General features: G+C 40.3%; 1 protein-coding gene across 5 annotated transcripts; it reads left to right on the top strand.

The window, feature by feature from the left end:
• Positions 1-10,759: 10,759 nt before the first annotated feature.
• LOC113031351 (fucolectin-4-like) lies at positions 10,760-20,970 on the top strand. Of its 5 annotated transcripts, none has more exons than XM_080308270.1 (5): positions 10,760-11,124; positions 11,419-11,442; positions 12,200-12,479; positions 12,887-13,035; positions 19,583-20,970. In XM_080308270.1, exons 1-5 carry the CDS (start codon positions 11,091-11,093, stop codon positions 19,927-19,929), a joined length of 834 nt encoding a protein of 277 aa, XP_080164396.1. In that variant the 5' UTR covers positions 10,760-11,090; the 3' UTR covers positions 19,930-20,970. The 5 variants fall into 5 exon arrangements, with proteins under 5 accessions (XP_080164396.1, XP_080164395.1, XP_080164393.1 ...); XM_080308269.1 differs by having other exon boundaries at positions 10,761-11,124; positions 12,188-12,479; XM_080308267.1 differs by having other exon boundaries at positions 10,771-11,124; positions 12,176-12,479.
• The last annotated feature ends 1,380 nt before the right edge of the window (positions 20,971-22,350 follow it).

The raw sequence follows: 22,350 nt of genomic DNA, 5'->3' as shown, positions 1-22,350 counted from the left end.
CTGCATCTGCATTTAGTCTGGATTTCATGTTTCATGCAGAAATTATTTATGGCAAAGTGCTTCACACACTGCTGAGTATTTGTAAATGTGTGCATGAGGGCAGGGAAGCATGTTTGTGTCTGTGTGAGCCTGTTTCTCTAAGTCTATGTCAGGCTACCCCCAGGTGTGGGGCCGATCTCACCACACTCCATACCAGTGGTTGATGCCCTCGGGCATCGGTGCGTTGGTTCAGAAGCCGGGCCTGGAAGTCCCAAAGTCAATATGGGAGACACCGCCAAGGGTGGTCAAGAATGACCGGACTAAGATCCTGTGGGACTTCCAGATACAGACGGACAAACTGGTGATAGCAAACCATCAGACATACTAGTGATGGACAAGCCACTATACCGAGTAATAGCAGCATCAGGAATAACGAATACCAGAAGCTGGAAAAACAACAAGGGCTGAGAGAGGAGGTTAAGAAGATGTGAATGGTGAAGGCAACAGTGGTCCATGTAGTAATCAGAGCACTCGGGGCAGTGACCCCTAAACTGGGCAGGTGGCTCCAGAAGATCCCAGGAATGACATCTGAGATCTGTGTCCAGAAGAGTGCAGCTCTACGAAGAGCAAAGATACTTTACAGGATCCTGGTAAACATTTGTAATAACGGATGTGTGTGACTCTGAGTGAGGCACAGGATTGCTAGATCAAGGCTAGCGACCTTAAAATGGAGATTCCAGAAACTTTCTTTACCGCGACGATCAAGCATCAACACTTAAAATGGAGAGCACTTCAGTCAATGTGATATTGATGTAGTTATTTTTATTCTCAGATGTTACCTGGGTCATGGGTGTGGAACCTTTTCTCGGAAGACCAGTGGAAGGTTTCCAAAGCCTTATCAATTCTCCTACTCACCTTTGACCTCAAAAGTCAAGGAAAAGAGGTTTGGAAAATGAGACTGGAAGCACATTTGGAATGCAACCTGGGTTAAGAGGCAAGAGGAAACAGGTGGAAGCACAGAAAAAAAAACATAAATACGACGAAGCAGGGGAAGTACACACATCAGAAACAGAAAACAACATTTACTGCAAAAACACAGGAAGACACAACTGAACACTTACTTAACTGAATTACTTCTAATGCACTAGTGGTTTATAAAACAGAGTGAAAAGGAAACACTGTGTCCCTGTGGTTCATGTTTTGATTTACTCTTTGCATGTGACATACTGAATGTAAATACAGAGGTTACAGTCACACGCTGTACTCAGCAAAATCTCCAGTGTTAAATTAACACTGGAGAGTGTCTATATGGGTCCACACCTCTGAGTGTTAAATACAACACTGTTGAGTGTTAAATTAAGACTTTTGACAGTGTTATATGTTTAAAAGTAATCTAGTCAGTTTTGAAGATTAACAAAGACTAACACTGAGCAGTGCTGATATTCTAACACTGGAAAATAACTCAAAATGTTAGAAATATTCCAGTGTTAATTTAACACTGGAGATTTTGCTGTGCTTGTCCTGATAACTTCATATATAATTTTTACACTGTAAAATGCTTGTTTCAGTTAAAATGGTCATTTGCACAAAAGTGTCTTTTTAATGTTTTCAAAGGGAGACAGTTCAGTAACGACCACCACCCGATGCCCCTTTTATTCAATCCATGAATTTGAACCAGTGATAACTATTCTGAATGCGTCTGTATGAGCAGTGAAATTACGGCATTTAAAGGGTTTTAATAATATAGGCTTCATTAAAGCCACAAAAACAACTGAGATCAGGTTCCACACCCATGACTGTATTTTGAACGGATGTAACACTGATTTCATCGAAAAAGGACCAGAACTTCCTGATATCTTTCAAAAGACAATCTGTGTTTTGTGCAGGATTTCCAACAGGTAAGCTGTGCAATAGTGAGCAACTGAGTGTAAAATCTTTACTTTCTTGAAAATCGTTTTTTGCAGTGTATGTAACTGAACTGATTTCTTTTGACACACATCTTTTTACTGACAGTCTGTCACCTAACCAGCCTCCTGCCGCTCAAGTCAGCTTCAGTCTGAAACTGCTTTTCATTAATCATATTTTTTAGGGTCTTGTTTCCCTCTGACAGCTTTGAATCAGCAGATGAGCAGGAGAGTGAGGGACAGCAGGAGGAGACCGTGAAGCTCAGCGAGGACAGAGTCTGGCTCAATGTTTGCACTTTTCAGGACAAGGTACAGCGTGTGACTGTAACCTCTGTATTTACATTCAGTATGTCACATGCAAACAGTAAATCAAAACATGAACCACAGGGACACAGTGTTTCCTTTTCACTCTGTTTTATAAACCACTAGTGCATTAGAAGTAATTATTAACCCCTCAAGCATGCACGCCTAACCCTAAATGCGATCTCCTCCCTTTGCCCCCGTATCTGGGGGTGTTGGTGCTTCAGAGGTTAAACTCTCTCCTGTAGTTTAACCTCTGGACCAGCTTCTGGTATTCGTTATTCCTGATGCTGCTATTACTCGGTATAGTGGCTTGTCCATCACTAGTATGTCTGGTTGGTTCGCTATCACCAGTTTGTCCGTCTGTATCTGGAAGTCCCACAGGATCTTAGTCCGGTCATTCTCGACCAGCCTTGGCGGTGTCTCCCATATTGACTTTGGGACTTCCAGGCCCGGCCTCTGAACTATGCCAGCCATTTGGTTATCATGTTCCATGTATGCCCTGCACGTTAGCATCTTGCACCTTCCTGCTATGTGGTTCATAAAAGTCATTCCTTATTTTACTGCCCTCTGCCATGGCAAAGTGCAAGTCCAGCATTAAACTTATGTGGTTCAGATTTATTAGTAAATGGAAAACTTTCTTCCATGTAAATAATTCTGTGTAGATGAATGGAATAGAAGACCATTCATGGCCACCATGAAAGTCAGAGCATCTTATTCTAAAAGAAAAGAATAAAATTATTCAAACAGCATCAAGGTGGGAAGAAATTTCACAAACTGACTTGTTGCAGTGGCGGTATCCTTTTACAATATCATGCTCAAATTCAGTGAGCTCTTTAGAATGACAAATTTTGTTTTATTACAAGAAACTCACAGACCTGTCACAGGTTTAAACGAACTTAAAACACCTGAGTTTCCTAACGTCTAAACTATCAATATTGAACAAAAAACTATGTATTGTAAGTATATATGGTCCAAATGTTGATGAACCCTCATTCTTCCACGGAATTTTTTAGTGCACTCTCTGAACACCTCGATTGCACACTCATTCTTGGCAGCGACCTCAACCTTGGACTAAATGAAGAAATGGATAGGCTCAACACAACAGGAACTCAGCGCAATTGGCAATCCACAAATATAATCAAACAGTATATGAGCGACTTTGGCCTTCGTGATGCATGGCGCTCCCTTCACCCCAACAGTAAGGAATATACTTTTTTCTCACATTTTCATCACTCCTACTCTCATCTGGATTATTTTTTGGTCAGCAGCTCACTGCTGAACGACATTTCAGACACTGAGATTCATCCTATAGCTGTCAGCGATCATGGTCCTGTATCTTTAACACTAATGCACAAGAATAATACTACGCCAAGTAAAAACTGGAGATTTAATACATCATTGCTTAAAGATGAAGACTTTATTAAATATTTTAAAAAGGAATGGACTTCATATTTAGACTTTAATGACACTCCCGGAATATCTGCTTCTGTTCTATGGGAAGCAGGGAAAGCTGTGATGAGAGGTAAAATAATTTCTTTCTCATCACACAAAAAGAAAGAAGAAAACAAAAATATTCAGGAATTAGAAAAAACCATCAAATCACTAGAAGAAGCCTACGCGTCCCACCAAGATCAGGAAACATTGAACAAAATACGCAAAACAAAACTAGAATTAAATGAAACTATTAATAAAAAAACACAATTCCTTATACAAAGACTTCGCTTGCAGAATTTTGAACACAGTAACAAATCAGGTCGATTTCTAGCAAACCAGCTAAAAATAAATAAAGAAAAAACAACTATATGTGCTGCTAAAGATTTATCGGGGAACACAATATATGACCCTGGAAGAATAAACAACATTTTTAGGGATTTCTATGAAACTTTATACTCACCACAAATAAACCCATCTAAAAATGAAATTGATTTGTTTCTTGACAACGTAACTCTTCCAAAATTACTAGACAGTCAAGCAATGGAACTGGATTTGCCACTGACGCCAGGTGAACTCCAGGAAGCCCTGATAAGTATGCCCAATAATAAGGCTCCAGGTCCAGACGGCTTCCCTGCAGAATTCTACAAAGAATTCTGGACAATTCTGGCACCAGTATTCCACAGCATGTTGCAGGAAATCGAGGAAAAGGGCAGACTACCACCAAATATGAATTCTGCCAACATTAGTCTCCTGCTAAAACCAGGCAAAGACCCTTTATTTCCCTCAAACTATCGTCCAATTTCTCTTTTAAATGTAGACCTTAAAATAATCTGCAAAGCTCTCTCAAAGAGATTAGAGAAAATGACCCCCCTCTTAATTCATCCTGACCAAACTTGTTTCATAAAAGGTCGGCACTCCTCAACAAACACTCGTAGATTACTTAATTTAATAGACTACTCATACGATAAAAACATCGAAACCATAATATTATCTCTAGATGCAGAAAAAGCATTTGACAGAGTTAACTGGAAATTTTTATTCGCAACTTTACACAAATTTGGTTTTGGAAACTCTTTCATAAACTGGATAAGAATATTATACAATTCCCCAACAGCTCGTATCAGAACAAATGACCAGACATCCTCCAGCTTCTGTCTCCTGAGGGGCACCAGACAGGGATGCCCACTCTCCCCTTCACTTTTTGCAATTTTTATCGAACCTCTAGCAGCAGCATTTAGACAGGCTACAACAATTAAGGGCATAAAATGTAAGAGCATAGAACATAAAATCAGTCTCTATGCGGATGATGTGTTGCTTTTTCTGCAAAACACACAAACCAACCTCTCTGAGGTAATTACTCTAATAAACTGGTTTTCAAGAGTTTCAGATTATTCAATTAACTGGCCAAAATCTACAGTTCTCCCCATTAACTGCTCCTTCCATAATTCTTCCTCTGCCCCACTACAATCTGGAAATATTAAATATTTAGGTATTAATGTCTCTCCTAAGCTTTCAGACTTAACTAAATTAAACCACATCCCACTTCTAAAGAAAGTAGAAGGCGATCTGACTAGATGGAAATCTTTACCCATATCACTCATGGGAAGGGTCGCCACTATAAAAATGATGATCTTGCCAAAAATAAATTACTTATTTTCGATGATCCCTAACAAACCATCACAAGATTGGTTCAGATCTCTGGATTCATATATTTCCAAATTCCTTTGGAAAGATAAACCCCCGCGTATCAGCTTAAAAACGCTACAAAGAACCAAGGATAGAGGAAGATTAGATCTGCCTAATTTTCACCAATACTTCTTAGCCAACAGGCTTCAGTTCATCTCAGAATGGTTAAAACATACCTTCTTAGTTGAGCCCTGGCTAGATGTTGAACAGGCACTATGCAAGGATCTAGAGATTTCAGACCTACCATTTATTAGCTCAAACATCAAAAGACATGAATGCTTTAAAAGTATCAACATCATCTTTTCTCTGACAGCATGGTGGGAGTTTCTAAAAATAATGGAGTCTTCATTAATCCCATGCAAACGTACACCTATCTGGAATAACCCTGACATATTACAAAACAATAATATGATTAATTTCCCAGAATGGAGTTGTAAAGGAATTAAATACTTAGAACATATATTAGAGGGAACAGAATTTATTCCATTTGACAGACTAGTTGCACAATATGGGATCAACAAGAAAAGATTTTTAGAATATCAACAAATTAAATCCAGAGTAAAACAGAAATTTAACCTCAGTCAAGTTGAATTACAAACACCACCAAGTGCGGCACATTTCCTTACTCTTAAATCCCCCAAATTATTATCTAAAATATACAGAACACTTTCTAAATTAGATGAATCAATATCCCTTCCTATTGCAAAGTGGGAAGCAGATTTATCAGTCAGCTTAGACCAAAACTTCTGGTCTCAGATATGCTTAAAAACCTTTAAATTGATTAAAAATCCCAGTTTGCAATTAATACAATACAAAATACTACATAGAGTGCACTATACAGGTCATCGGATGTTCAAGATGGGCTTTACATCTTCCAACAACTGCTCACACTGTCAAGGCAATACACCAGACAATTATATCCACACTCTTTGGTTCTGTCCACCAGTGCAGAAGTTTTGGCGCGAGATATGTGAAGACTTATCAAAGTGTCTGAAATGTAAAATTCCAACCTCCCCTTTAGTATGCTTGTTGGGAAAATTGGATGAGGTCACTACAGAAACTACTACAGTCCACATGGTTTTCACTGCCCTATGCATCGCCAAGAAAACGGTCCTCATGAACTGGAAAAATAAAAATAATCTTAATTCTAGCCAATATAGAAACTTCTAATGGATCACATTAGTCTCGATATAGCCTCTGCCACCACATTAGATCAATCCCTCTGGGCTCCATTGATCGGCTCCATCACTTAGCGGGGGTAGGGGGTCGTGGTTTGGTCCTGCCTCAGCTACTGTGGTTAATATGGAGTTGGGACAGGCTTAGGGCGCCTGGAGGACCCCTAGAGACATTATCCCTGGAGGGCTTAACCCGGGGGTTGTGTTCATAACCTGGTTAGTGGCTCTGGTCGCTCTTAGAGGTTGTTCTCCTCGTGGCTGTGTGCAGCGGGGCTGGAGGATGGTCTGTACTGGTGGACGTAGGTTACTGGCCTGGTGGCCTGGCTGCCCCTGAGTGGATCCGGGGCAGGCGTGGGGGTTTGGGGTTCGGGGGTGCTTCGCCTCTGTGCTGGGGCTCTGGCTGGGCCTTGGGGGCTTCGGTCCTCGTCGGTGTGTCACCGAGGTTGTGAGCGGGTGGGTGCACGGGGACTCAGCCCTGGCGCAGGGGGCCTCTTGTGCATCGGCCTAACTGGGGGGCTCTTCAACTGGCGGGGAGGTTGTTCCATCCTTGCAGGAGTCCACTCTGCAGGTGGGGGAGAGACATAAGAGAGGTGGAGAATAAACTTAACCTGGGTGTCTGTAGTCTTGTGTAGTCTGGGAGACGATTGAATGTTGGTGTGGGTACAGTTTCCTCTGCGGTGGGGTAGGGTGGGCTGCCCCGGGTCCTGTGGGGCTTGGCAGTGCTACCGTAGGCCCCGGTCTGGATGGACCTGGGCTCCCTTGCCTTGGTGGGTACCAGAGGACGAGGGTACCTACTGGGGTCAGCGGGGGAGCTGGCCCTAGGGAGGGGCATCCTCCCCTCCCTTCTTTTCCTCCCCATCCCCGGCTACCTCCCTCTTCCCGCTCCACCACACTCACCCACACAAGTAGGTCCTTGGGGTGCGGGTGTGTCACAAGGGTGCAGGGGAGACACCTGCTGCTCTCTGGCAGCAGCACCATGCTCTCCCTTGTTTTAAATGCACTTTAGAACAACACGCAGCAACACTACACATGAGCGGGAGGAGGGAGGTATGGGGTCTTCACACACCCCCGTTCTCTGCTAGCCATCGGGGCGGGGGGGCTGGGAAGAGATGTTAGCTGTCCGATTGGCCTCCCTGCTGCTGCGGAGCCTGGGACGGTCTGCTTGCCTCCATCCCGGGGGGAAGGGTAACATCTCTTGGGTCTGGGTTCTGTTTCCCCCTCTGGGGGCGAGGGTACCTGGACCCGGGGTATAGAGTATGTTTGGGGAGTGTGATTGTGTGTACATGTCCATTTATGTCAATCCTTACGTTGGGTGAGTGCTGAGTGTTTGTATATGTGTGCATGAGGGTGGGAATGCATGTTTGTGTCTGTGTGTCTGTGTCTATTTGTCAGGTCGGGTCTTAGACTCCACCTCTCTGGGAACTCCCAGGCCCTCCAAGGCCTATCTCCCCTCACCACACTCCCTGCCGGTGACTGATGCCCTCAGGGGTCGGTGCATTGGTGGTTCTTGGTGTCCGGGGCTGGGTACTGGGTATGTACCGGCTCACTCCCGGTGGCTACTTGGTAGGGCCTGGCGCCTGTTGCTCGGTCAGGCCTCCTCCTCCTCTGGGCCTGCGGCTCGGTGCACTCTGGCTCAGCTGGCTGCCGGCAGAGCCGGCGGGCACGCCGGTGCAGCCCCCTCTAGCTTCTGCTCGGTTAGATTAATGCGATGCTGTTGTGTTTAGTATGCTGGTTGGGTTTTTTTTTTGCTTGTTTTCTATTCTTCTTCTCTCAACAGGTGATCCAGGAGATTTTTTTCTCCCCCCTTTTCTCACTGTCCCTCTCCCCTTCTGTTTTTCTTTTCCTTCCTCTTTCTTTCTCCCTTTCCTGTCCCTCACTCATGTCTGTCCCGTCTGTAACATCTGAAAATAAAATATAATAAATAATAAAAACAAAGGTCAGTCAAATGGACCAATACGGCAATGCCACGATGATCCATTTGGCAAAGTAAATCCATTGGGTATCCTTGTTGGTCTTCAGACAACAATTCTGATGGCTAAAGAACCAAATAGGACAGGCAAAAGAAAAGAAAAAAAAGAATGACAAATTTTTCGGGTTTTTGTAAAGACAAACTGCAAAGCTGAGTCTTACACATCCATGACCAGGGTGCATTTGTGTGAAAGACCCAGAGGAGCTCAGATATGTTTTTCCCCACAAAAAAATACTTCAGGAACCAGTGATGCTATATACTCTGAGCATGTACTATGGTCAATGTAACCTCTATGAACCTTCATGAACTTTAACTAATTAAATTCAGAGATTATAATAATATTGTAATGTTCTTAAAATAAGTGTAAATCAACATCTGCAACATTTCCAGTCTAATATTTTCCTCCTCAGACTCATTCTAACACAACAATACGCTTTAAGACACCACTTAGCAACACTTGGCCAGCTACGCCACTTAAAATCAATATTTAATATGAAATCATTTCCAAATACTAAATCTTTAAGTGATGCCACTTTAAAGAAAAAAGTTATTCATATTTCACTATAGTAGATTCCAAATAACACACTGTGGTTGATGATGGAGGTTTTCTGCTTTCTACCAGAGCTCCATCTACAGTGTGCTGCTTGACCTTTATGCATATCTGCAAATCTCAGGAAAGGAGGCAACTCTGTTACATTCACTGAGATCAGCAGACGTTTAGAGTTTGAGAGTCAGGCTGCTGTGTTAACATTAATAAAAATAAATGAACCTACTAAAAAAGCCTTTTCCTGCTCCTTCTCTATCTCCTCTGTTAAAACCCTCTTTGCTTCCACTGGTCCATTCAACTCGATTGTTTTTACATCCTGCTACTACCAGTCCAACTATTTATATTGGGGCGATCGTGGCTCAAGAGTTGGGAGTTCGCCTTGTAATTGGAAGGTTGCCGGTTCGAGCCTCGGCTTGGATAGTCTCTGTCGTTGTGTCCTTGGGCAAGACACTTCACCCGTTGCCTACTGGTGGTGGTCAGAGGGCCCGGTGGCGCCTGTGTCCGGCAGCCTCGCCTCTGTCAGTGCGCCTCGGCAACCTTCCAATTACAAGACGAACTCCCAACTCTTGAGCCACGATCACTTCTGAAGGCTGATTCATGTGTTGAAATTGGTTTAGGAGCAGTTCTGAGCTCAGGAGCTGCTTCATGTTTGAATCTCAGATCCTCATTTTATGCAGCAGCGCCACCTACTGCTCAAAGCAATGAACTACCAGATGAGGTTGAATATTGTCTCCTTGGTCTACACACCTCCATGTTCACTGAGCTGTGTGCTTTATCACTACTCTTTCACCCTCTTTTACACATGAACACAGTGACAGACCTGAGTCTGAAACCAAGTACCAATGAAAAGGAACTCTTGATTAAAATGACTTAGAATATTTTTTTTTTTTTAAAACAAGAACTTCACACTGTGATAATAAAACACACCATGACTTAAGTCTGATATGCAGATTCCTGTGCTTTCGCAGCAAAAACCATGATGCTGCTTTACTTTGAATATCCCAGCTGCTTCTCTGCTCCAATGACCAAATGTATTTAATGTGCACAAATCAAAGTGAGAACTGCACTTCAAGACTGTACATGATGGAATTCATGTTATTAGTGATGAATAGGACTCACCCTGCAGCAAAGGTGCAGAAGCTACAGGGGGCTGCAGTGATGTGTCTGCAGGCTGTGCTGGCAGCCAGCTGCGGCAGAGTGCCGGGCCCAGCCACGCGAGGTATGAGGGCCCCTGCCTTCTGGTAGGGGCCCGACCGAGCCACGGGCGCCAGGCCCCGCCAAACAGCCACCGGGAGTGACCCAGTACATACCTAAGTGCCCAGCCTGGACACCGAGAACCACCAACGCACCGATACCTGAGGGCATCAACCACTGGTATGGAGTGTGGTGAGATCGGCCCCCACACCTGGGGGTAGCCTGACATAGACTTAGAGAAACAGGCTCACACAGACACAAACATGCATTCCTGCCCTCATGCACACATTTACAAATACTCAGCAGTGTGTGAAGCACTTTGCTATGAATAATTTCTGCATGAAACATGAAATCCAGACTAAATGCAGATGCAGAGCAGAAAGTAGACACAATGATGGACTTGTGAAGGTTTTTTCCCGGCAGCTTATTAATGAATGACCGATTGTTAATAATGTCTCTGTTTTTTTCTTTAAAGTAGACCAAATGTCCACCTGTTGAAATGTCACTGAATACCTTTTATTCACACAGCCTCCACTGGTGAAGTAAATTTCCTGATATGCTAAGTTTCAAGTATTTGCATGTACTTGGATGCACACAGAATGTAGTTTGAACATGGTGATCATAACAGTCGTGGTATGTTCTCATCTGCAAATCAGATGTAAAAGTCTGGGAATGCTTTGCCTACTGAACATAACAGCCTCACTCTGAGTGTAAACAGGAGAAATGAATATTTTCATGTTTTCTGCTGTGAGGGAAGTGACAGAAATACAAATCCAGCTCTGCCTCAGAGAGGGGATCATATCAACATCAGTGTGTCTACAGAAAACTCCAGAGTGAGGGTAGAAGTCTTTTCTTTCTCTTATTAGAGGACACATTTGTGCAAAGAGTCTAAAGTAAAGATGCTGTGGAGTCTGTTGTTCATCACTTTGATTGGTAAGTGGATCATTTGATGTTCCTGCCTGGCACAGTGATGTTTCAATGATCGTTATAAAGAATGAAAAAGATCAAATATAACAGTTCAGTTTTACTGTGAGTTGATCCAAACTGCTCGATAAAGCAAAAGTCGTTTCATTTAGTTTAAAGAGGATTTGACTTTAGTAAAGCCAGTTTCATTTCTGAGTGTTGAAGGATGGTTTACATTCTGTGCTTTCTGCTGTATTACCAAACAACAATATCAGAGCTGGCAGTAATTCACTCATTCTTACATCGTTCTCTGAAACTTCACAGGAAGATCAACTCAACAGGATCCAGGTAAGAGTGCATTTCTAATCAGTTTCTTCAGGTTATATCAAAAAGTATGATGGTGCTTCTGTTCTGACTATACTTATTTGTAAAGTATTTAATTTTATGCCTTTTAAATTATTTTTATATTTTATTTTTCAATTCATTTATTTATTTATTGCATCACAGTAGACGTCATATCTGTGGGAATGTTTCATGTGGGGATTTTCTGTTGGACTGAAGCAATTTTACAAACATCTGTATAAATATATGTTATAAATGTAAATTTATATTGAATTATGTTCTATGATATGTGATCAACGTGATTTAGAAATAAGTGCTTTGATAAACGTGCAGTCTTTGATATGTTTTGAGAATCAAATTATTCATTTCATAAATTCTGATGAATTTTTATTCACTAACTGCAAAACTATTCAACATTTATAATGTAGTGAGGCTGCTTGGAAATAATCTGTGTGTGTGTGTGTGTGTGTGTGTGTGTGTGTGTGTGTGTGTGTGTGTGTGTGTGTGTGTGTGTGTGTGTGTGTGTGTGTGTGTGTGTGTGTGTGTGTGTGTGTGAGAGAGAGAGAAATGTTTGCCACAAAAGATTCAGTCAGATCATGAAGTCATAATTCAGATTCATTATTTAGGAGTGAAAAGGAGATTTTTCCTAAAAAAAAACACTAGAAGACCTGGTCTGAAGTATTATTGCCACTGACATTGTTTCTTGTCTTTTTTTTATTTTTTTTTACTTTACTTTCAGTTACATCATCAGGATGTAGTCCAGGATGGGAAACTGTCAAACTGGATGACAAAGTGGCATTTCAGTCTTCAGTCTACACAGACAATGGTGTCAACTACACTGCTGACAGAGCTTTGGATGGAAATTATTTGACATTTTCTGCCACTCTATATGAAAACATCAGCTGGTGGACAGTTGACTTATTGGGTCTATATGAAATTTCCTGCATCAGCATTTACAACATAAATCAACACAATGTTGATCTAAGAGACGCGCACATCCTCATCAGGAACTCATCTGAGAGAAATGCTGCTGACACCACTGAGTAATACCTTCATCTTACTTTGAATCATTCTGTTCTCAGTCAGGCTCCAGCATGTCCAATGTTTTTAGATAATTTTATGAACATTTAAGTGCATTTAAATCCAGTAATACAGTAACACAGATAAACCTGTATCAGTTCTATCAGATGAAATAGGAGGTCTAATATGGTGTGATGTGGTTTGGAGTAATAATCACGTATATGTGAAGAATATAAAAATCTTTATTTATTCTCATTTTCCTTTGTTGTTTGTTTGTAGGTGTTTTCCTTCTTTCTAAAATGTTCTCAGACAGCAGCTCACATTTATTATCCAGCTGTTCGACTGTCTCCACTGTTTACAGCATGATTTAATCAAACAGAGCCAGAAACTCTTTCTGTACATCTGTCCAACCTTTTGTCTTTGTTTACAGGTGTGCAACAATCAACACAACTACTAGAGGAGGAAATAAAACATTTAACTGTGAAAATGGACCAAAGTGGGGGCGTTATGTAACTGTGTACAAAAACACATCTGGGCTTTTAATTCTGTGTGAGGTGACGATGAAAGGCAGAAAAAAAGGTACAATAAAACATTCTTACCCACTAAGTTAACTGGTCAGTCAGTAGAGTCAATATAAATGTGTAAATGTTGACAGTAAGAATTATGTGCTTGAATCAACGCAGCATGTTAGACACTCAGAAACACTGTTTGGTTTGATGCTTCTAAGTTTCATGTTTTTGATGTTTTTCCTTTTAGAGCCCTTTATTAAACTGATTAAAGAGAACAAGACATGGGCAGACGCCCGGTACCACTGCAGACAGGAACACATGGATCTGGTTTCCATCCTTGATAACAAGACCCAGGTCTGGGTTGGGTTGGAGGCTCAGAAGGCTGACACTCCCTTTGTCTGGCTGGGTCTTCAATACATCTGTGGCTTCGACTTCTGGATCTGGGTCAACGATCAGTGTGTATTTTTTGATCAGTGGGCTCCAGATGACACAAGAACAGCAGTCTGTGGCATGAACACTGCCATGAATAAAGGTGGGAACCATTTGTGGTACAAGAAGTCTGTTTATGATAAATATAATTTCATCTGTGCAGTGTAAGAAGATCCATGGGTTGGTTTTGTTTATTCAGTTAGACAGGTGTCAGTAGTGGCTTGTTGGGTTGTAGCAAACTTTCCTCTAATAAATCAAAGGTGATGGGTTCAGGCTCAGTGTAGCAGGAAGATAAACAGTGGAGAAATTAAGAAGAACTTTTCTATTAACACTCAGAAACATGTTATTATTATAAATTACTTTTGATTGTATTTCATGATACACTGATATGATGATTATATGACACTTAAAAAACTTAAGCATTTAGTGTTTTCTATAATTTTAAATTGACATATATATATATTATTTCCTTTAGTTGTAAATGGATCGTTGGCCTTTGAATTGTTTTACTCGCGTCTCTCATGTTTAAACCTGCTGAACAAATAAAACATAAACTGGAAAACAAATGTTTGTCAATTCAGTTTATTTTTGTTGGGATGTTTGTCAAGTTTACAGACATTCAGTGACTGTGTTTGTGTTTCAGATTGTCTCCTTTAAATTCACTAAATAACTCCATATATGATTTTTACACTGTAAAATGCTTGTTTCAGTTAAAATGGTCATTTGCACAAAAGTGTCTTTTTAATGTTTTCAAATGGAGACAGTTCAGTAACGACCACCACCCGATGACCCTTTTATTCAATCCATGAATTTGAACCAGTGATAATTATTCTGAATGAATCTGTATGAGCAGTGAAATTACGGCACTTACAGTGTTTTAATAATATAGCCTTCATTAAAGCCAAAGACACTGAGAAAAGGTTCCACACCCATGACTGTACTTTGAACTGATGTTACGTTGATATAATCAAAAAAGGCCTTAAGTTCCTGATATCTTTTAAAAGACAAAATGTGTTTTTGTGCAGGATTTTCCAACAGTTAACATCTGAGAATAAAAATAACTACATCAATATCACATTGACTGAAGTGCTCTCCTTTTTAAGTGTTGATGCTTGATCATCGCGGTAAAGAAAGTTTCTGGAATCTCCATTTTAAGGTCGCTAGCCTTGATCTAGCAATCCTGTGCCTCACTCAGAGTCACACACATCCGTTATTACAAATGTTTACCAGGATCCTGTAAAGTATCTTTGCTCTTCGTAGAGCTGCACTCTTCTGGACACAGATCTCAAATGTCATTCCTGGGATCTTCTGGAGCCACCTGCCCAGTTTAGGGGTCACTGCCCCGAGTGCTCTGATTACTACATGGACCACTGTTGCCTTCACCATTCACATCTGGTGACAGCTCTTATGCAATGGCCACCATGAAAGTCAGAGCATCTCATTCTAAAAGAAAAGAATAAAATTATTCAAACAGCATCAAGGTGGGAAGAAATTTCACAAACTGACTTGTTGCAGTGGCGGTATCCTTTTACAGTAGCATGCTCGAATTCAGTGAGTTCTTTAAAATGACAAATTTTTCGGGTTTTTGTAAAGACAAACTGCAAAGCTGAGTCTTACACATCCATGACCAGGGTGCATTTGTGTGAAAGACCCAGAGCTCAGATATGTTTTCCCCCACAAAAAATACTTCAGGAACCAGTGATGCTATATACTCTGAGCATGTACTATGGTCAATGTAACCTCTATGAACCTTCATGAACTTTAACTAATTAAATTCAGAGATTAAAAAAATAACTACATTGTTTATAATAATATTGTAATGTTCTTAAAATAAGTGTAAATCAACATCTGCAACATTTCCAGTCTAATATTTTCCTCCTCAGACTCTCATTCTAACACAACAATACGCTTTAAGACACCACTTAGCAACACTTGGCCAGCTACGCCACTTAAAATCAATATTTAATATGAAATCATTTCCAAATACTAAATCTTTAAGTGATGCCACTTTAAAGAAAAAAGTTATTCATTTTTCACTATAGTAGATTCCAAATAACACACTGTGGTTGATGATGGAGGTTTTCTGCTTTCTACCAGAGCTCCATCTACAGTGTGCTGCTTGACCTTTATGCATATCTGCAAATCTCAGGAAAGGAGGCAACTCTGTTACATTCACTGAGATCAGCAGACGTTTAGAGTTTGAGAGTCAGGCTGCTGTGTTAACATTAATAAAAATAAATGAACCTACTAAAAAAGCCTTTTCCTGCTCCTTCTCTATCTCCTCTGTTAAAACCCTCTTTGCTTCCACTGGTCCATTCAACTCGATTGTTTTTACATCCTGCTACTACCAGTCCAACTATTTATATTAACCTTCCTCATCCTGCTATTAATAATAATATGGCAATTATAATAATGACTGTGGCTCAAATGTAATAAAATGATTTTTGTGGTTTTATGTGATGGTCAGTGACCAACATGCATCATAAATATTTTTAGACATGGACACATGCAGGTAATAAAATGTTAGTGTACTAATATATGCTGTGTTATTGCAGATAAACTTGTTAGACTGTAGTGGACCTCTTATCACTTCTGAAGGCTGATTCATGTGTTGAAATTGATTTAGAAGCAGTTCTGAGCTCAGGAGCTGCTTCATGTTTGAATCTCAGATCCTCATTTTATGCAGCAGCGCCACCTACTGCTCAAAGCAATGAACTACCAGATGAGGTTGAATATTGTCTCCTTGGTCTACACACCTCCATGTTCACTGAGCTGTGTGCTTTATCACTACTCTTTCACCCTCTTTTACACATGAACACAGTGACAGACCTGAGTCTGAAACCAAGTACCAATGAAAAGGAACTCTTGATTAAAATAACTTAGAATATATATATATATTTTTAAAAACAAGAACTTCACACTGTGATAATGAAACACGCCATGACTTAAGCCTGATATGTAGATTCCTGTGCTTTCGCAGCAAAAACCATGATGCTGCTTTACTTTGAATATCCCAGCTGCTTCTCTGCTCCAATGACCAAATGTATTTAATGTGCACAAATCAAAGTGAGAACTGCACTTCAAGACTGTACATGATGGAATTCATGTTATTAGTGATGAATAGGACTCACCCTGCAGCAAAGGTGCAGAAGCTACAGGGGGCTGCAGTGATGTGTCTGCAGGCTGTGCTGGCAGCCAGCTGCGGCAGAGTGCCGGGCCCAGCCACGCGAGGTATGAGGGCCCCCTGCCTTCTGGTAGGGGCCCGACCGAGCCACGGGCGCCAGGCCCCGCCAAACAGCCACCGGGAGTGACCCAGTACATACCTAAGTGCCCAGCCCTGGACACCGAGAACCACCAACGCACCGATACCTGAGGGCATCAACCACTGGTATGGAGTGTGGTGAGATCGGCCCCCACACCTGGGGGTAGCCTGACATAGACTTAGAGAAACAGGCTCACACAGACACAAACATGCATCCCTGCCCTCATGCACACATTTACAAATACTCAGCAGTGTGTGAAGCACTTTTCCATAAATAATTTCTGCATGAAACATGAAATCCAGACTAAATGCAGATGCAGAGCAGAAAGTAGACACAATGATGGACTTGTGAAGGTTTTTTCCCGGCAGCTTATTAATGAATGACCGATTGTTAATAATGTCTCTGTTTTTTTCTTTAAAGTAGACCAAATGTCCACCTGTTGAAATGTCACTGAATACCTTTTATTCACACAGCCTCCACTGGTGAAGTAAATTTCCTGATATGCTAAGTTTCAAGTATTTGCATGTACTTGGATGCACACAGGATGTAGTTTGAACATGGTGATCATAACAGTCATGGTATGTTCTCATCTGCAAATCAGATGTAAAAGTCTGGGAATGCTTTGCCTACTGAACATAACAGCCTCACTCTGAGTGTAAACAGGAGAAATGAATATTTTCATGTTTTCTGCTATGAGGGAAGTGACAGAAATACAAATCCAGCTCTGCCTCAGAGAGGGGATCATATCAACATCAGTGTGTCTACAGAAAACTCCAGAGTGAGGGTAGAAGTCTTTTCTTTCTCTTATTAGAGGACACATTTGTGCAAAGAGTCTAAAGTAAAGATGCTGTGGAGTCTGTTGTTCATCACTTTGATTGGTAAGTGGATCATTTGATGTTCCTGCCTGGCACAGTGATGTTTCAATGATCGTTATAAAGAATGAAAAAGATCAAATATAACAGTTCAGTTTTACTGTGAGTTGATCCAAACTGCTCGATAAAGCAAAAGTCGTTTCATTTAGTTTAAAGAGGATTTGACTTTAGTAAAGCCAGTTTCATTTCTGAGTGTTGAAGGATGGTTTACATTCTGTGCTTTCTGCTGTATTACCAAACAACAATATCAGAGCTGGCAGTAATTCACTCATTCTTACATCGTTCTCTGAAACTTCACAGGAAGATCAACTCAACAGGATCCAGGTAAGAGTGCATTTCTAATCAGTTTCTTCAGGTTATATCAAAAGTATGATGGTGCTTCTGTTCTGAATATACTTATTTGTAAAGTATTTAATTTTATGCCTTTTAAATTATTTTTATATTTTATTTTTCAATTCATTTATTTATTTATTGCATCACAGTAGACGTCATATCTGTGGGAATGTTTCATGTGGGGATTTTCTGTTGGACTGAAGCAATTTTACAAACATCTGTATAAATATATGTTATAAATGTAAATTTATATTGAATTATGTTCTATGATATGTGATCAACGTGATTTAGAAATAAGTGCTTTGATAAACGTGCAGTCTTTGATATGTTTTGAGAGTCAAATTATTCATTTCATAAATTCTGATGAATTTTTATTCAGTAACTGCAAAACTATTCAACATTTATAATGTAGTGAGGCTGCTTGGAAATAACCTGTGTGTGTGTGTGTGTGTGTGTGTGTGTGTGTGTGTGTGTGTGTGTGTGTGTGTGTGTGTGTGTGTGTGTGTGTGTGTGTAATATGTTTGCCACAAAAGATTTAGTCAGATCATGAAGTCATAATTCAGATTCATTATTTAGGAGTGAAAAGGAGATTTTTCCTAAAAAACACTAGAAGACCTGGTCTGAAGTATTATTGCCACTGACATTGTTTCTTTTCTTTTTTTATTTTTTTTTTACTTTACTTTCAGTTACATCATCAGGATTTAGTCCAGGATGGGAAACTGTCAAACTGGATGACAAAGTGGCATTTCAGTCTTCAGTCTACACAGACAATGGTGTCAACTACACTGCTGACAGAGCTTTGGATGGAAATTATTTGACATTTTCTGCCACTCTATATGAAAACATCAGCTGGTGGACAGTTGACTTATTTGGTCTATATGAAATTTCCTGCATCAGCATTAACAAAATGGATCCTTTCAAAGTTGATCTAAGAGACGCGCACATCCTCATCGGGAACTCATCTGAGAGAAATGCTGCTGACACCACTGAGTAATACCTTCATCTTACTTTGAATCATTCTGTTCTCAGTCAGGCTCCAGCATGTCCAATGTTTTTAGATAATTTTATGAACATTTAAGTGCATTTAAATCCAGTAATACAGTAACACAGATAAACCTGTATCAGTTCTATCAGATGAAATAGGAGGTCTAATATGGTGTGATGTGGTTTGGAGTAATAATCACGTATATGTGAAGAATATAAAAATCTTTATTTATTCTCATTTTCCTTTGTTGTTTGTTTGTAGGTGTTTTCCTTCTTTCTAAAATGTTCTCAGACAGCAGCTCACATTTATTATCCAGCTGTTCGACTGTCTCCACTGTTTACAGCATGATTTAATCAAACAGAGCCAGAAACTCTTTCTGTACATCTGTCCAACCTTTTGTCTTTGTTTACAGGTGTGCAACAATCAACACAAATACCAAAGGAGAAAATAAAACATTTAACTGTGAAAATGGAACAAAGTGGGGGCGTTATGTAACTGTGTACAAAGACACACCTGGGCTTGTGATTCTGTGTGAGGTGACGATGAAAGGCAGAAAAAAAGGTACAATAAAACATTCTTACCCACTAAGTTAACTGGTCAGTCAGAGTCAATATAAATGTGTAAATGTTGACAGTAAGAATTATGTGCTTGGATTAACGCAGCATGTTAGACACTCAGAAACACTGTTTGGTTTGATGCTTCTAAGTTTCATGTTTTTGATGTTTTTCCTTTTAGAGCCCTTTAAACTGATTAAAGAGAACAAGACATGGGCAGACGCCCGGTACCACTGCAGAGAGGAACACATGGATCTGGTTTCCATCCTTGATAACGAGACCCAGGTCTGGGTTGGGTTGGAGGCTCAGAAGGCTGACACTCCCTTTGTCTGGCTGGGTCTTCAATACATCTGTGGCTTCAACTTCTGGATCTGGGTCAACGATCAGTGTGTATTTTTTGATCAGTGGGCTCCAGATGACACAAGAACAGCAGTCTGTGGCATGAACACTGCCATGAATAAAGGTGGGAACCATTTGTGGTACAAGAAGTCTGTTTATGATAAATATAATTTCATCTGTGCAGTGTAAGAAGATCCATGGGTTGGTTTTGTTTATTCAGTTAGACAGGTGTCAGTAGTGGCTTGTTGGGTTGTAGCAAACTTTCCTCTAATAAATCAAAGGTGATGGGTTCAGGCTCAGTGTAGCAGGAAGATAAACAGTGGAGAAATTAACCAAAACTTCTCTATTAACACTCAGAAACATGTTATTATTATAAATTACTTTTGATTGTATTTCATGATACACTGATATGATGATTATATGACACTTAAAAAATTAAGCATTCAGTGTTTTCTATAATTTTAAATTGACATATATATATATTATTTCCTTTAGTTGTAAATGGATCGTTGGCCTTTGAATTGTTTTACTCGCGTCTCTCATGTTTAAACCTGCTGAACAAATAAAACATAAACTGGAAAACAAATGTTTGTCAATTCAGTTTATTTTTGTTGGGATGTTTGTCAAGTTTACAGACATTCAGTGACTGTGTTTGTGTTTCAGATTGTCTCCTTTAAATTCACTAAATAACTCCATATATGATTTTTACACTGTAAAATGCTTGTTTCAGTTAAAATGGTCATTTGCACAAAAGTGTCTTTTTAATGTTTTCAAATGGAGACAGTTCAGTAACGACCACCACCTGATGACCCTTTTATTCAATCCATGAATTTGAACCAGTGATAATTATTCTGAATGAATCTGTATGAGCAGTGAAATTACGGCATTTACAGTGTTTTAATAATATAGCCTTCATTAAAGCCAAAGACACTGAGAAAAGGTTCCACACCCATGACTGTACTTTGAACTGATGTTACGTTGATATAATCAAAAAAGGCCTTAAGTTCCTGATATCTTTTAAAAGACAAAATGTGTTTTTGTGCAGGATTTTCCAACAGTTAACATCTGAGAATAAAAATAACTACATCAATATCACATTGACTGAAGTGCTCTCCTTTTTAAGTGTTGATGCTTGATCGTCGCGGTAAAGAAAGTTTCTGGAATCTCCATTTTAAGGTCGCTAGCCTTGATCTAGCAATCCTGTGCCTCACTCAGAGTCACACACATTCGTTATTACAAATGTTTACCAGGATCCTGTAAAGTATCTTTGCTCTTCGTAGAGCTGCACTCTTCTGGACACAGATCTCAGATGTCATTCCTGGGATCTTCTGGAGCCACCTGCCCAGTTTAGGGGTCACTGCCCCGAGTGCTCTGATTACTACATGGACCACTGTTGCCTTCACCATTCACATCTTCTTAACCTCCTCTCTCAGGCCTTGTTGTTTTTCCAGCTTCTGGTATTCGTTATTCCTGATGCTGCTATTACTCGGTATAGTGGCTTGTCCATCACTAGTATGTCTGATGGTTTGCTATCACCAGTTTGACCGTCTGTATCTGGAAGTCCCACAGGATCTTAGTCCGGTCATTCTCGACCACCCTTGGCGGTGTCTCCCATATTGACTTTGGGACTTCCAGGCCCGGCCTCTGAACTATGCCAGCCATTTGGTTATCATGTTCCATGTATGCCCTGCACGTTAGCATCTTGCACCTTCCTGCTATGTGGTTCATAAAAGTCATTCCTTATTTTACTGCCCTCTGCCATGGCAAAGTGCAAGTCCAGCATTAAACTTCTGTGGTTCAGATTTATTAGTAGATGGAAAACTTTCTTCCATGTAAATAAATCTGTGTAGATGAATGGAATAGAAGACAGCTCTTATGCAATGGCCACCATGAAAGTCAGAGCATCTCATTCTAAAAGAAAAGAAGAAAATTATTCAAACAGTATCAAGGTGGGAAGAAATTTCACAAACTGACTTGTTGCAGTGGCGGTATCCTTTTACAGTAGCATGCTCGAATTCAGTGAGTTCTTTAGAATGACAAATTTTTCGGGTTTTTGTAAAGACAAACTGCAAAGCTGAGTCTTACACTCGCTGTTGGAGCTCAGCCTGGGGGGAGTTCTTTTTTCTCCGCATCTTTCCTCATGTTGTGCATTTTCCATTGTTATATCTCTCTGACCTGACTTCCCCATGTGATGCTGTGTAATGTATGTATGGTCGAGAGGGTAAGATGGCGCTGGCAAAGGTCGGCAGCCTTAACCCAATTTCCCTCAGGATGAATAAAGTATTATCAATCAAGCAATCAATTTACACATTTATATCGACTCTACTGACTGACCAGTTAACTTAGTGGGTAAGAATGTTTTATTGTACCTTTTTTTCTGCCTTTCATCGTCACCTCACATAGAATTAAAAGCCCATATGTGTTTTTGTACACAGTTACATAACGCCCCCACTTTGTTCCATTTTCACAGTTAAATGTTTTATTTCCTCCACTAATAGTTGTGTTGATTGTTGCACACCTGTAAACAAAGACAAAAGGTTGGACAGATGTACAGAAAGAGTTTCTGGCTCTGTTTGATTAAATCATGCTGTAAACAGTGGAGACAGTCGA

The sequence above is a fragment of the Astatotilapia calliptera genome, chromosome 11 (genome assembly GCF_964374335.1).
Source record: "Astatotilapia calliptera chromosome 11, fAstCal68.1, whole genome shotgun sequence".
NCBI classification, from domain to species: domain Eukaryota; kingdom Metazoa; phylum Chordata; class Actinopteri; order Cichliformes; family Cichlidae; genus Astatotilapia; species Astatotilapia calliptera.
The sequence above is the reverse complement of the archived record's forward strand: the minus strand, read 5'-3'. Positions and strand labels throughout refer to the sequence as shown.

Coding starts and splice junctions, on each gene's coding strand:
- LOC113031351 (XM_080308267.1), top strand. CDS start 11,091: ATGCTGTGGAGTCTGTTGTTCATCACTTTGATTG. Junction 11,125..11,418: donor GTTGTTCATCACTTTGATTG/GTAAGTGGATCA, acceptor GAAACTTCACAG/GAAGATCAACTCAACAGGAT. Junction 11,443..12,175: donor ATCAACTCAACAGGATCCAG/GTAAGAGTGCAT, acceptor CTTTACTTTCAG/TTACATCATCAGGATGTAGT.